Source organism: Heloderma suspectum, chromosome 1 (genome assembly GCF_057233095.1).
Source record: "Heloderma suspectum isolate Gila_16-S chromosome 1, 16-S_ref, whole genome shotgun sequence".
Classification (NCBI taxonomy): domain Eukaryota; kingdom Metazoa; phylum Chordata; class Lepidosauria; order Squamata; family Helodermatidae; genus Heloderma; species Heloderma suspectum.
The window spans coordinates 268,190,897-268,206,814 of NC_139458.1; the positions used below are offsets into that span (position 1 = coordinate 268,190,897).

The following is a 15,918-nucleotide window of genomic DNA, read 5'->3' on the forward strand; positions in this document are numbered from 1 at the left end:
ATCTGACATTCCAGGTTCCTAAACAATATTGTTCTTTACAGCATCGGACTTTCTTTTCACCACCAGACACATCCACAGCTGAGTGTCCTTTCGGCTTTGGCCCAGCTGCTTCACTCTTTCTGGCGCTACTTGGAAATTCCCTCTGCTCTTCCCCAGTAGTATATTGGACACCTTCCGACCTGAGGGGCTCATCTTCCGGCGTCATCTCTTTTAGCCTTGTGATACGTTCCATGGGGTTTTCTTGGCAAGAATACTGGCGTGGGTTGGCATTTCCTTCTCCAGTGGACCACATTTTTTCAGAACTCTCCGCCATGACCTGTCCGTCTTGGGTGGCCCTGCACTGCATAGCTTATGGTTTCACTGAGTTACACAAGCCCCTTCGCCATAACAAGGCAGTGATCGTAGTTCTAGTTAATTCGGCCTTCCCAGCCCCAAAGCCAGTGCTCAGCTGAATGCAGATGTTTCCCTTTTAGCAGCATAAAATGGAGATCCCAAATCAAACAGGAAACTAAAAGGAGTGGGTTTATATAACCTTTCTGTTTCTATACACCAAAATCATGACAAAAGTATTGTTGCACCTTAAAGACTAAAATGTACTTTTGCACAGATTAGGTAGATGAGAGTCCTCTGCATCAAATACACGGAGCTTTACATGGGTGTACAGGGATATATATCTAAACAGTGAGGTCAGATGGAAATGAATTGCAAAAAGCAAAGTGTGACAATCACGCTCAAACTTGAAAGTATGCAAAACAAGCGCAGTGAGCGTTCACGGCAGCAGTCGTCGGCAAAACACGAACATCCTGGCTAAGTTAAGTAACACCTGGAGTGGGATAACAACTCGTGATCTCCGTTCCATCCAGAGGCGACAGAACCGATGAATCGCGCTTCGGCGGCCTCTCCGTGCACTTGGCGGCGCGCCCAGAAGGGCCCCGTGAACTACAGCGTCCACAATGCCGAGCGCCGCGAGCCGGCCGAGCAGCGCGTTTCCCTGCGCAGCGAGGGCGGGTCGGCGCGCCTCCCCGCCTTCCGCCGCGGCGCGATGCGCCGAGGTCGGGACTCCGCGCTGCCGCTCGGTCGGCCCGGTCGCTCAGAGCCCGCCCTCTGCCGGAGCGCTGGGCGATGGCCGCCGCCGCGGTCGCGCTGGCCGCAGCTCTCGGCGGGGGGCTGCTCCTGCTCGCCCGGCGCTGGTGGTCGGCGGCCGGGAAGGCGGCGCGGGGCACGGCCGCCGCCGGCCACATGGAGGGCAAGACGGTGATCATCACCGGGGCCAACAGCGGCCTTGGGCGGGCCGCGGCGGCCGAGCTGCTGCGGCAACGCGCGAGGGTCATCATGGCGTGCCGGGACCGCGGCCGCGCCGAGGAGGCCGCGCGCGAGCTCCGCGCCGAGCTGGGCCTGTGCTCGCGCGGCGGGGGCGAGTGCCGCGGGGAGCTGCTGGTGCGCGAGCTCGACCTGGCCTCGCTGCGCTCCGTGCGCGGCTTCTGCCAGCAGGTGCTGCAGGTAAACCCGGGCGGGGTGGGGGACAGGAGCGCCTCCTCTGCGCCAGCTTCCCCCGACCTGGCGCCATCCCCGTGTGCTGGACTGCAGCTCCCACCATCCCCAGCCAGCATGGGGTTGTGGGAGTTGTCGCCCAGCACCTCTGGCGGGCGCCAGCTTGGGCAAGGCTGCTCTGCGCTGTCGGGAGAACGGAGAGGGAGGAGGCTGGTCGCTTTGAGATACGGGAGATGCCTGACCACGGCATCGGGGAAATCTGCGTTGCAGCATAAAAAGCAAATAAAATAAAACGCCATTCAAAAGCAGCTGGCAGACGAGGAGAGGGGCCTTCCCGCCAGGGGTGGATTTAAAATGAAGGGCAGCCTCTGAAATACTCCATGATACACATTCGCTTCCCTCAACCTGGTGCTCTCCATGCGTGTCTGAGTATGGCTCCCATCATCCCCACCCAGCATGGCCACTGCCATACTGATGGGGTAAGATGGGAGTTGTAGTTCAACACGTCAGGAGGGTGGGGAAGGTGGCACTGGGCTGGATCCAGATCTATGCTGGGTCAACTGGGCTGATGGAAGTAGACTTCCCCGCCCCCTCCTATCTTGGGAGTAAACCTCATTGGGCACAGCGAGGCTGACTTCTGCGTAAACATGGATCGAGGCTATAACATTTCCTCCTCAGCCAACTATGGATCAGAATCTGCCTTGCACCCAACTGTGAGCGAGAGAAGAGTGGGGGTAAAGAGAAGTCCTTTTGCCACTCTTTAACCTGCTGCAACTAGGAAGGGACCAGAGCACATTTTTTACATGCACAAGGCCCAAGATTAATCTCTGGCATCTTCAGTTAAAAAGAGACTCTGGGGATAGTAGGTGATGGTGAAGACCCTTTTCTGCCTGCGTCCCTGGAGAGCTGCAGCCTCAGTAGACAATACTGGGCTAGATGAACAAATAATCTGACCCAGTTTAAGACCTGTTGAAAGGACTGAGCCATTGGCGTAGATATGCCCTGGGTATGCACTTCCAAAGATGCTTCTTCACAGTCAGGGCTGTTTTAAATATTAGACTATTCTTACAGAGAAACTGATTCTGTGTGTGGGAATTAGCGTGTATAAATAAGTATGCACGCATGTATTATGTTGTGTGTACACATGCTGGTCAACTAAAATTGGCTGTGATTTTTCCTGTGTGTATACCACATCAAGCAACTTAATTCTTTTAGATGTTGCCAAAAGAATGAAAACGCCCTAAATCCCTTCATTATTTAGCGAAGGGGCAGGCATAGTTGATATTACTTTCTGATAACTTGAGCCAAAGTCTAATTTGACATCCTTTTCAAAAGAGCACTTGAGGCACCAGGACCACACAGATTTGGTCTGTACACTCCTGCAGTATAATGGGATTTGTGGATGTCATAGTTTAATGTAGCTGCTATTTCCACAAACAGCATGGCACCAAATCGTTTCCCTTTTGCAGCAGTTGTATTAGCACTGAGGAGTGGTCTTAGCCCATTGTGAGTGGGGAGGATGTATTTATTTATTACATTTATATCCTGCATTTTTTCCACTTGCAAGGAACCCAAGGCAGCTCACATGGACCTCTTCCTCTCCATTTTATCCTGACAACAACCCTGTGAGGTGGGTTAGTCTGATAGCCATTGACTGGCCCAAAATCACCCAGTGAGTTTCATGGCTGAGTGGGGACTAGAACCCAGATCTCCTGAGTCCCAGTCTAACACTCTGACCACTACACCACACTGGCTCTAGATAGGGATGGAACGTGCAGTGCAGACCAGCCAGTGTGCCTACCTTAAAATAATGTGTTGTGTGCTGAATGGACTCTTACCCAAGCACCACCTTGATACTACAAACTTAGGACAGTTGCAACCTGATTCTGTTGATTTAAAGACAAGCAACAGTGGGTGGATAGAGTGGAGGTGCTTGTCATTCTAGTTTGCCTGGCCTCTTTTCTGTGTGATATAGCTTGTTTTGGGAGGTGCAGAGTATCCTCACACCCCAAGAAGATTGGGCATGGTAAATAATAATTACAAAAAGAACAAAAAACCATTTTAATTAAAATTATTATCCCAGAGTGAGAGAAGAATGTGTTTCTACATAGAGGGTTGTAGAAAAATGTTGGTGTCTGGTACATCTGAAGGGGGAACAGGGAGGATACTGCGAAATCATTCCGAGAAGAACAACCGACCTTGCAGCGTCACATCTTGCCAAATAACTATTTACATCATAACAAAGTGAAACAGTCACTGGTGTGCAAAGATAAATCCATAAGATGTGCTTGCTTAGTCATTGCTTGGAGCATCACTGGAACCTTTCCTGGCATTTAATCCAGTAAATTAAACTTTGGAAGAACCTCAGGTGATTTCAAATGAGCCAATTAAAGGTTTCCAAATCAAAAGAGATGCTGTGTGGCCTTTGTCCCTGTCCTGGAGAGCCAAGGGTTCACGGATCTGGGAGGTTCTTTTCTCTTTTATGGAAATGCGATGTTCTGAAATAATTGATCTGAAAGGCCTGGATGTCTTAATAATCTTGGTAAATAGGACCGCAATCCTATACCCACTTACCTGGCAGTCAGCCCTGTTGAACTCAGTGGGACTTACATCTGAGTAGACATATATACGATTGCATGTAAGGGGCTCATGTTTTAGCACCCAGAGTGCTGTCTAAACATTGCATTGTTGATTGTTATTAAAAGTGAGATGAGCTTGTGTGTGTTGTCTGGGGCCACACTGCTTAGGAACACAGGAAGCTGCCTTATACCAAGCCAGAGCATCGATCCATCTAGCCCAGTATTGCCGAAACTGACTGGCAGCAGCTATCCAGGGTTTCAGGCAGCAGTTTTCCCAGCCCTACCTGGAGATGCCAAGGATTGAGCCTGGCTCCTTCTGCATGCAAACCATTTGCTTTTCCTTTCAGCCATAGCCTCTCAGAGATGCTGGAGGTCACATTTTTGTTTATTACCTTTTCATCTCACCCTTCCTCCAAAGATCTCAGGGAGCTGCAAAGGTCCCTCCTGTGAGGTTGGTTAAGATGAGAGAATGTCAGTGGCTGAAGGCTGAGCTTCATGGTGGAGAGGGGATTTGAATCCAGCTCTTCCAGTAATGGTCCAACACTCTCTAGCCCCTACACCAGGGGTGGGCAGCTTGTGGCTCTCCAGTTATTTTGGCACATAATTTACTTCAGACTTAGCCAGCATAGGCAATGACTTAGTCAGCATAGCCAAAGGGCCAATTGGAGTTGTAGGTAAAACATCTGGAGGGCCACAAATTGCCCCCCTGTGCCCCATGCCATATTAACTCTCACAGTCAGGTAGGAATATATTTTCAAACAAAATTTCCCGTTCCCATGAATGCAGATATGTACGTACTCTTTTTCTTTCATCAGCACCAGATTGGTTGGAATCTGCAGAACGCTTTCATGGGGGACATGTTTTCTTTTTGTTGTGGGGCATAGCTTTCCCAAAGCACACCCCTGAAACTGTCTCTGTCACAAAACATGTAACCGGTTATACAGGCCTTAGAAATGGAGCGAATAGAACATGAAAATGACAAAGAGTCTTGTGGCACCTTAAAGACAAACACGTTCATTATGGCATGAGGTTTCTAGGACACTGTCCACAGAAGTTTATGCCATAACAAATGTGTCAGTCTTTAAGGTGCCACAAGACTGTTGTTTTTGCTGCAACAGACTAACACGACTATCCCTCCGGGAAATGAGAAGCCACATCTGGCCAGATCAACAGAGATGTTGCAAGCGTTTGAAGGGGCCAAATGAAAGCTTTTGCTGCGTCTGCTTTAGAAGACCAGATTTTTTAATCTCTCATTTTTTAAAAAAATGTGAATAACTTTAATATAAAGTATCTGATTTGCTCCTCTCTTTTTTCTGTTGTAAAGGAAGAACCTAGGCTGGATGTCCTGATCAACAATGCTGGGATATTCCAGTGCCCTTATATGAAGACAGAGGATGGTTTTGAGATGCAGTTTGGCGTTAACCACTTAGGTCACTTCTTGCTCACAAACCTCCTCCTTGGACTTCTGAAAAGCACTGCACCCAGCAGGATTGTGGTGGTATCTTCCAAACTTTACAAATACGGAGAGATCAACTTTGATGACTTGAACAGTGAGCTAAGTTACAACAAAAGCTTTGCCTATAGTCGAAGTAAACTGGCTAACATATTGTTCACCAGGGAGTTAGCCCGACGCTTGGACAGCTCAGGAGTCACAGTCAATGTGCTACATCCTGGAATTGTCCGAACAAACCTAGGTAGGCACATACATATTCCTTTACTGGCAAGGCCCCTCTTCAATTTGGTATCCTGGGCTTTCTTCAAGTCTCCGTTGGAAGGAGCCCAGACGTCTATTTATCTGGCTTCCTCTCCTGAAGTAGAGGGCGTATCTGGGAAATATTTTGGGGACTGTAAAGAGGAGCAACTATTGCCTAAAGGCACAGATGACTTAGTTGCAAGGAAACTATGGGATATCAGTGAAGTGATGGTCGGGCTACTAAAATAAATTCGAAGGAGAAGCACTGTATAAAAGTAGTGTAAATAGATATTTTTCAAGACTTCACAGTTTCTTGCATCTATTATTTTTATTCCATTGAGACAGAGGAAACCCAAGCTATTTTGTTCTCTTCTTGGGATTCATAATGCAGGATCTAGATTCCTTTCCCTTTTAAAGAAAATATTCTCAGTAGAAAAGAAATGTAATATTTAAGGAAAAGAATGAGAATTTAAGGTAATTTTAGTATGTTTCAGGATTGAGAGATATGTAGATGTTCTACGCGCACACGCAGGAAAGATTCCTGCTTTGCAATGTGTGTACTGATAGTTCAGTGCTTCATATCAGAATTAGCTGTGCATGGTACTGTATTCGAAACACATGGCAGCTTTTTTTTTTGTATTCTAAAAAGAGTACCAAGAATATTAGGGAGAGAAACATGAATGCTTCAATCAGTGTGTATATTTCTTTTGGGAGGAGGAAAGCCAGCCCAAAAGAGTATGGGAAAACCTGGCCAGTGATGCCATAACACCATTGCACGCTGGTTCTCTAGACCAGGATGTGGGACACAATGGTGTATTTTTTAAGTCCCACATGTTTCAGTAACAATGGATTGCGTCTTTAATGTTGCTTGTCTTGCTTAATGATGCTTCCATCAGTTATTGACTCGTTGCACACACACACCCAACCCCAAGGCTTATCAGTTAGGCACTCTTCTTTGGCTAGGCAGCACCTCACAGAACACATTTGGCAAAACCTGTAGATTGATTGTACGGCAAGGGTCAAACCTGTTGCTTTGGAAATGCATGCTGAGTACCAATCCACAACAGCCTATTTTATTGCCGAGTTTGCACATGTGAAGTAGGAGTGTCGTTTTTCTAGAATCACGTGAGACCGGCACACCTGCACCTGTTGACTGCAGCCGTTATATTAAGCATTGTTGTGTGTAGGTTTCACTGAAATCTATGGAACTTGCTACTTATATATGTAAGACCAGGGTACTATGTCTTCCGGGTAATTTTGAGTGGTGTGTATTAATGAAATATGAATGGGGGCATCACAATAAAGTGGAAACTAGAACCTCAGTCCAAATGCACTTAAGCACAAGATGTCCATGACATATAAATAATTATGCATAAACTACAAATCCATAAACTACAAATCCATAAGTGCCAGCTGTAATGCATTAACATTAGAGTAAGCCCATTAAAGTAGTTAGAGTAAGCAGGCTGTGGATTGTGGCCTAAGGTGCCCTGCTTCCACTTAGTAGTTCAGTGCTGTTAAATACTGTAGGATCAACATACTGATCTCGAGCATGTTCCATAGATGGAAATGGCATCTGTGTGTCACACTGGGGTCTGAGTTGGCTTGAGTGCTTTTTAGGCGCCAGCCCTAGGATGTAGCCTTGGTCTTCCCAAGTCACTGAACTGATCAACTGTCTGTGTTGTTATGCAGTAGCACTGACTGACATGAATTTTAATGCACAGACAGGCACGCTTCGGAATGTGTCTGACTCGCTCTTCAGTGACACCAGCTAGAAAGTCTTTATATAGAACCTCTGCTGTGCGGAGTTAGTTGTTAATGTTTTACAGTATTTAGTTTTGGCTTAAATTACATAAAGGTGCCTCATGTTGTTCTTCGTAAATAAAGCTATATCCTAAATAATATATATGAATATATATTAAAGGTTACATGTGGACATCATCGATGTGTTTCCTTATCTTAAGTTTTGTACATTTTAAATCTGCAGCAATGTCTGTAATAACAAAAAGTCAGAATAACAGAGCGCAATCTTTTACAAGAAAGGCAGGATGGTTTGAGAGGGTTAGAAAACTTAGGGTGCAATTCTAGGCATGTTTAGACAGAAAAAAAGTCCTACAACTCTCAGCATACCCCTGCCAGTATGGCTGGCTGGGAAATGCTGGGAGCTGTAGGACTTTTTTCTGTCTAAACATGCCTAGGATTGTGTCCTTAGTGTACCATAACACACAATTTATGTGCCGTGTAGCAAACAGTTGGGATAGCATCTATATCAAACTTTTACCTTATGACACTCCCCTGGTTTTCCCCCACTGCAGTTACTGCATCAGATCTTTCCAAAAGGACACCTGAGATGCAGGTGTTCTGAGATGGTGTGTATTTTTATTCACATAAATTATGAACAGATAGATATCAATGAAATTGTCATGTTTCTCTCTCTCTCTCTCTCTCTCACTCACACCCCCCCCACACACACCTCTCTCCCTCAGAAGCCACCTGGGATGCATCAGCAATTCAGAAAGCTCTAATTTAGGTTTCCCTCAACCTGGTGCCCTCCAGATGGCACCTTCTGCAGCTCCTATCCCACCAATGCCTATGCTGGTTGGGGCTGATGGGAGTCGCAGTCCAACCCATCTGGAGGGTACCAGGTTGAGGAAGACTGCCTGGCCTGCTTGGGTTTCCTAGTGTTGCACCACTGCTGACAACAGACCCGTTCTTTGTGAAGGAGATGATCTTGCAGGCTGTAATCAGTAGAAGGGCCAGGGTTGGGTCTGGGCAGATGGTCTGAATTACTATGTACGAGATCTGAATGCACATCTGCCAGAACAGTTGTATGAATGAGCATCCCCACCACAAATGGAAGGAAGATCCTTTTGTTTTGGACCCCCTCCAACAATGCAGGGATGAAGATTTGTTTCAGTGCAGTTAATGCCATCAGTGTGTTAATTTGAGCATCACCTTCTGTGTTTGGGACGGAGGTAGTTCTCAGCTCGCTTCCTCAGTAAAAATTGCCATGCAGACTTGGTCCCTAAGTAGTTTCAGGTATAAGCCACTCATAGGTGGTTCTGCCTATCAAATGTAGGATGCTGTCTTATACCAAGTTAGACAACTGGTCCATTTAGCTAAGTATTGTCTATACTAGCTATCCCTGACCTGGTGCCCTTCAGATATTTCTGACTTCAAACCCCATCAGCCCCAGACAGTATGGCCACTGCTCAGGAATGCTGGGAGTTGTAGCCCAGAACATCTGGAGGGCAGCAGGTTGGAGAAGGCTGATTTATTGACCAGCACAGGGGTGTATAACCTGGTGCCCTGCAGAAGTTTTTGAATACAACTCCCATCAGCCTCAACCAGCATGGCTAATGGTCAGGGATTATGGGAAGTATAGTCTAAAACATCTGGAGGGCATTAGGTTGCGCACCCCTGGACTAACAGCAGCTCTCCAGGGTTTGACAGGAGGCTTTCCCAGCCCTACCTAGAGATGCCAGGGATTTAACCTGGGGCCTTTTACATAATAAATGCTCTACCACTCAACTGTGCCCCTTCCCTAAGAGCTCGATGCAGGGCAAGACACTTGTGCTGAAATCCTATGTACCAACTTACCTTGGAGCGAGCAGCATGGAACTGAGTGGACTTTTGTTTGAAGAGAGAAGTACAAGATTGCACTGTTATATTCCAATCTTAAGTATGCTTACTGGGGAGTAGGGCTGCAATCCTATACACACTAACCTGGGAGTGAGCCTCATTCGACATAACGGGGCTTATTTCTGAGTAGATGTGGATAGGATTGTGCTGTAAATCCCACTGAGCTGGGGTTTATTTCTGAAGAAACATGCTTACTATTGTGCAGTTAAAATCCTTATATGTGGAATTCGAAATGGATTTAATTGGAAGTAACTCCTGCTGGTTCCATTGAAACTTGCATCCTAGGACTGCACAAAGATGTAGCTTGTCTGGTGTATGGGTACGCACATGTAGAAATCCTTCCAGTGTTTATTTTTACTTGCAGGAGTATCCCTGCTCTTGTACTCCTTTGCGCTGCTGTTACCTGCAGGAATACTCCCAACTCCTTTAAGTGAGACCTGTAAGAGGGGACAAATAAGTGTGGTGTTAAAAGAGGCCACTGGTTCCTTTTCAAATGTAAAATTCCATGCTCCAAAGAGCCAAAGCATTTTGTAGGAAACTCTTCTGGCAGCTTAAAATACATGCAGCTGAGTGCTAAGGGTGACAGGAGCCCATATAATTGGCAATTTAAAAAATAATAAACACCTTTTAAAAAAAGTCACCTGTGCCTGGATGCCATCAGGTCTTGAATGACACCCTGATGGTGCAATTTGAAGCAGTTTTATAGCCTTTTGATGAAAACTGGACAGGGATGCTTGGTTGTTTCTATATGTGCTTTCCATTCATAAGGTTATTCTATGGGAATAAGTGTTGAAATAATGGGGCTTGCTTCTAAGTAATAGGCTTAGAACCAGGGTGTCAGGAAATGAGTTGATTTCCCAGTTGGACTCCCTTGATTCCTTTCCATTTAAGGTGATGGAAAAAAATTAAATTCCACAAGTATTTCAAATAAATTTAAATCATAATCTTAGCCTGTTCTCTGCTTTTCATATAGTTTTCTTTTCAGGCTAATCTTATAAGCATTCTTCACCTGGCAAAACAGTCCAAGAGACCTAGACAGCAGAATATTATTTTTGAGAACGGAGCCGTTGTTTTCTATAGCAGAAAACGGCCTCATTCCATCCCCTCTCCCAGCAACCACCAGCACCTTCACGTCTGCTGTGACTGGCCTAACATCTAAGAACTTGTGTGAATTTTGAACAAATTCCAAATACTTTAAGCAGCACCCAGAAAAGGGGCGGGGGGGCTCTGTTTCTGATAATTCTTCAGGAGGTAAGCACAGTAGTTGGGGTTTTTTTAAGGTCAGTAAGTTTAGCATAATTACTTCTTCAATATTTGCAAGTAATATATAGCTAGGGTAGCATATTGGTTACAGTGTTGAACTATGACTTAAGAACATAAGAGAAGTCCTGCTGGATCAGGCCAAAGTTCTATCTAGTCCAGCATTCGGTTCACACAGTGGCAGACTAGCTGCCTGTGGGAAGCCCACAAGTACGACACGAATGCAGTAGCACCCTCCTGCTCATGTTCCCCAGCAACTGGTATTTGGAGACATGGTGCTTCTGGTACTGGAGGGAATGTATAGTCATCATGACTGATAACATTGTCCTCCATGAATTTGTCTAATCTTTTAAAGTCTTTTAAGTTGGCAGCCATTGCTACACCTTGTGGCAGCAAATTCCATGGTTTAACTATGCATTGTAGAGCAGTAGTTCCTTTCATCTGTCCTGAATCTCCCACCAGTCAGCTTCATGGGATAACCCTGGGTTCTAGTATTATGACAGAGGGAGAAAACGGTCCCCCTATCTACTGTCTCCGCACTATGCGTGTCTGTATTCATCTTTAGTCATGTTCCCTCCGCCCACTCACCTGTTTTTGAGCTATAAAACCTCAAACCTTCCTCATGGGGGAGCTGTTCCAGCCCCTTGATCATTTGGGTTCCCCCCTTTTGCACTTTTTCCAGCTCTACAGTATCCTTTCTGAGGTGCGGTGACCAGTACAGTACACAGCATTCCAAGTATGGTCACATCATAGATTTGTATAAGGGGTGTGTGACCATAGAAGTTTTATCTTTGATTCTTTTCCTAATGATCCCTAACGTGGAATTTGCCCATTTCACAGCAGGTGCAGACTGGGCTGATGCTTTGATTGAGCTATCTGCCACAACCCCAAGATCTCTTTCCCAGTCAATCACTGCTAGCTCAGACCCCATCAGCATATATGGGAGGGGGGGTTGTTGTCTCAATGCGTATCATTTTACATTTGCTTACACTGAAATATGTTTGCCATTTTAATGCCCGCTGGACTTTGGAGACCTGGGTTCAAATTCCCTTTCAACCATGAAGCTTGCTGGATGACCTTTGGCCAGTCACCAACTTTCAGCCTAACGTACCTCACAGGGTCGTTGTGAGGATCAAAGGGAGGGAAGAACAATGCACGCCACCTTGAGCTCCTTGGAAGAAAGGCGAGATATAAATAAGTGCTAGGCTCCATGCTGAAAACAGACAGCGCAATGGTATACATGTCTACTCAGAAGTAAGCCCCATTGAGTTCAATGAGACTTCTGTTAAAGTGATAATGCAGCTTTTGTGCTGCCACTGAAATTTGGCAACTGGAGGGTGAGGTGGGGGCCACACGCGGCCCACAGGTGGCCCACCCCTGGTATACAGGATTTCAGCCTTGAAGCCTGAGGTTGGGGAGAATGGAGAAAAGGCAAGAATCAGAAGAGCAGAAGGTTAATCTAATGCTGCACTTGGGTGGACCTTTCAGATTCAGCATTTCTACAGGCAAACCCAGAGTTTTGTCAGACTCACTGAAATACAAGGTGCTTCTGCGGTCCATATCTTTCATTGAGGCAGATGATTCATCTCTTGCAAGCCATCACAAACACTTCAAGGTTACATGGGGGTCATAATTGAAATGCTCGCTTTGCGGGCTCTCCATAAGGTCTTTCCCAGCCATTCAGTTACTAATATAGTCATCTATCAAGAACCACTACTGTTAATTCCCAGCAGCAACTGGCATTTTCATAGTTCTTGCTGCTCCTCCCCAAAAGATCAGGAATAATATTCCTGCCTAGCCTTTCTGGATGGCGTTTTTGTAGTCTTCACCTCTCCTGTGAGCCACGCTGTGATACTCAAAACTCAGCTTGTGTACGACTTGCCTACAAACAGTGAATGCTAATTCATGCACAGTCCATACAACAGATCACCTGTTGGCAGGACGAAGCTGTGACATGGGCTTGCTCAGTCTGTGCGTGGGGTGTGTACCAAAATACTTGGCAAAGGAAGCCGTTTCAGTTTCCCAGTTGGTTGAAACATTACCAAGAGTTTTCTGGCTGGCCCAAGTAGGCTTGGGGCTAATATGATCTGTGTGCTTGCTTCCATACCCCTGTGCTCATTTGTACATCTGTAAACAAATAGGAGCTTACAAAATACCTCAAGACTATGGGATGGGGGTGGATTCTACTACTTTGCAAACGGCTTTGGAGTCTTAATGCAAGATTATGGGATTGTTTATGTATTTATTTACAATATATCATCAAAAGATTTTGGAGTGGTGAACAGCAAGGATAAAAGAATAAAATACCATGTTAAAACAATTAAAAGAGACAAGTTCCAATAAGGCCGGATTTAATAAACGGCGGTTGGTCACTCAAGGAAGCCTTCCTGAAATAATATCTTCAAGAGGCGCCGGAAGGAATGCAACATTGGCGCCTGCCTGACCTCCACAAGCAGGGAGTTCCACAGAAAGGGGGCCACCACATTGAAGGCTCTTTTCCTGGTGGACTCCAACTGGGTCATGGGTCCATGTGGAACCACTAGGAACATTATGGGAGTTGTAGTCCAACATACCTTGAGGACACTAAGCCTGAAGCTGAAGGAGTGACTTAGGGGTTTGCATTTTCTGAAGGAACACCTCTGGAGGTGGGGGAAGGAGGGACAGAACTGTAACAAACTTAACTGTGGTATAAGCATTAATGTTGTATTGAAACTATTTTACTACTCGAAGCACTTGTTTATTCTGGCATCATTGTGATATATATTGACCTTTATTATCTAAATTCTGTACTTACTCTTTCCTTGTGTTGATCTTGCCTTGTTGTTCAGATCTAATTACATTTCTAGGAACTTGGGGTCCGCTACAGGTACATCACATCCAGCATTCGCCTCCCAAAGAGAAGTGACCCGATAAACACTCCCTGGAACTGGGGAATGCAATGCACCCCTCTCCCATTGACATCATCGGGACCTGCTTCCAAGGCAATGTGCTTAGGAGCTTAAGAGCAGGTCACATCAGTGAGTCATTTGTGAAGGAGAATGGTTGTCCAGGCAGCTTGTATCCCAGAGAGCCCTGTCTCTGAAGAGCCTTTGTGCTTCACAGAAAAGGGCCGCTTTCTTGTCAGTTTGCATCACAGGTCTGTTTGGAATCCAGAAGAGCAGAGCCCTGGCTTTTATTAAACCGATTAACTTTAAACACAACACTTCCATCACGCATTTGGACCTTTCAGCAACTTAAAACAGCTTGCCTGTTTCCTGGAATGAGGGAGCAAATTGACTGCCTCGTGTATAGCATGTTGTTTGTTTTAAAACTGCAACGGGGCATGGCTATGTGTTTGTGCATGGGCTTAACAGGCGGCTCTGTTTTATATCCATGAATTAAAACATTGTTTCTTGTTAACTTCTAATTCACCAGTCTTGGGTCCTCCTAATTTTTCTTTTTGTGCTTGCAGCCGTCATTTGATATCTGAGGGAGGGTCATAATTGTTTACTGCCTCAGACTCTCACTTAACTCCTGGACAATGCCAATTAGCATTTCCCCCTCTGACTTTTAAAGAGGCTATTCAAGTAAGTAAAATAGTAGGTTTGCATTCCTTCCTTTATTTTTATGCCTTGGTTCTGCTTTGTCCTTCTTTCTTTTTCACAGTGACAGTTCAAAGCTGGAGAACTCCAATGGGCTATTAGCTCCAGGGTAACATGGCTTCAAATTAGAGCTGTGTGCAAATGGCCTCTCAAAATTCCCCACACTTTTTGCCGGCAGAGAAATGGGGCGGGGGAGGGACAATTTCACTGAATTTCTCCCCGGGGATAAGAAATTCTCAAAGAGTTTCTCACAGGTAGGGCTTGCCACTGGCAGTGGTTGTAGCACAGCTACTTTCTTTTTTCATAAGGGTTTTGGGTTTTTTGTGCTGCCACTGCAAGTGGCAACAGCACCAACTGTGATGGCAGCTTGGTCCCCATTTTGCATCCTCCACAACGCAGGTGTGTGTGGGGGGGCAGTGTTGTGTCCAGCTCCAGGGAAAAGGTGGAGCTAGTGCTGGGCCAAAATCTGTCTTCCTGAAAGTTTTCATTCCCCCTAAAAGGAGAGAGGGGGCTTCCATTGTTCTGCCTCATTTTCAGGTGTTTTATAGTTTGTTTTAGTGGTGGTTCTAAGCTCACCTAAGCACTGTGAGGCGGCCAAGGGTGCTGTACGTTTTCTTTCTATTACACATCTCTCCACTGCTCTGCGGCCTCCCAAGCTGCCTGCACTCCCCGATCTGAAAAAGCCCTATGGGAGGAATTACCTTACGATGTCTTCCTCTGGGCTTCCCCTGGGTGTGGGAAGCTGAGGAGACTGGCTGCTGGAGAGAAGGTTGGGAATGAAAAACGAGACACTTGGGCACACTGCATGGCTAGCTGCTATGTAAGGACCCCAAACCATGAGAATCTCTCTGAAATTTTCTTCACTGAATTTCTTTTTGAAAGCAATTTCTTTTCTATCAAATGGAATTAAAATGGTTGACAAAAAAGGTGGTGAAATTTTCTGCACAGCACTACTTCAAATTCAGCCTTGGTCTGGCCTAATACCCTGATACTGTGGGCTAAACTACACACTGCATTAAATGGGTAACGTGTAGCTGATCCTAGCTTTTTTGTTATTTGTTGTGAGCATGCAAGGGCTCAATCTGGATTTGGAGCAGTGCACATGGGATGGGGGGTGTTAAACCTTCCCATTCAGCCACTTCCCCCTGCTAAATTTGCCCCACCACACAGGGGCTAAGGAAAGGACGAGGGTGAACCATAGGCATAAGATGAACAGTATGGTCCTAGATTTAAGGACATAATGTTTTTTTAAAAATAATGTTTGTGATGGAGTATCTCTTGTTGAACATTTGTGGGATGAAACTTGGTTTGCACATTCAGCACCTGCCTTTATTTTTCCCTTTTTGAGGGAGAAGATTTATTTGCTTGCTTGTTTACAAGGCGATCATACCCACTATTGCAGAGAACGCCCATGTTGGAGCCTCTCACAAATCCAAAGCCCTGCCAGTGTGAGCCTGCAGGGCGGAAGAGAGGGAGGAGCGGCAGTTGTTTTTCCCTTCCTCCCCCAGGCTGTTAAAAAAAACAAAATGAATTCCCTCTCTTGAAAGCAATCGGAAGGATCTACACCTGCTCCAGGGCTGGTGGAAATAATCATCTAGTTTGGGGATAATGATTTGGGGCCAGGAGAGCTGTGGATCCTGCAGCTCCATGGCCTCCCAGCATGCCCCATAGC

At 45.9% G+C, this 15,918-nt stretch overlaps 1 protein-coding gene across 1 annotated transcript; it reads left to right on the forward strand.

The window, feature by feature from the left end:
• The first annotated feature begins 1,109 nt into the window (after positions 1-1,109).
• Positions 1,110-14,108, forward strand: RDH14 (retinol dehydrogenase 14). The gene is made up of 2 exons (XM_084826566.1): positions 1,110-1,500; positions 5,395-14,108. The coding sequence occupies exons 1-2, from the start codon at positions 1,123-1,125 to the stop codon at positions 6,010-6,012; spliced, it is 996 nt and encodes a 331-aa protein (XP_084682692.1). The 5' UTR covers positions 1,110-1,122; the 3' UTR covers positions 6,013-14,108.
• Positions 14,109-15,918: the final 1,810 nt, after the last annotated feature.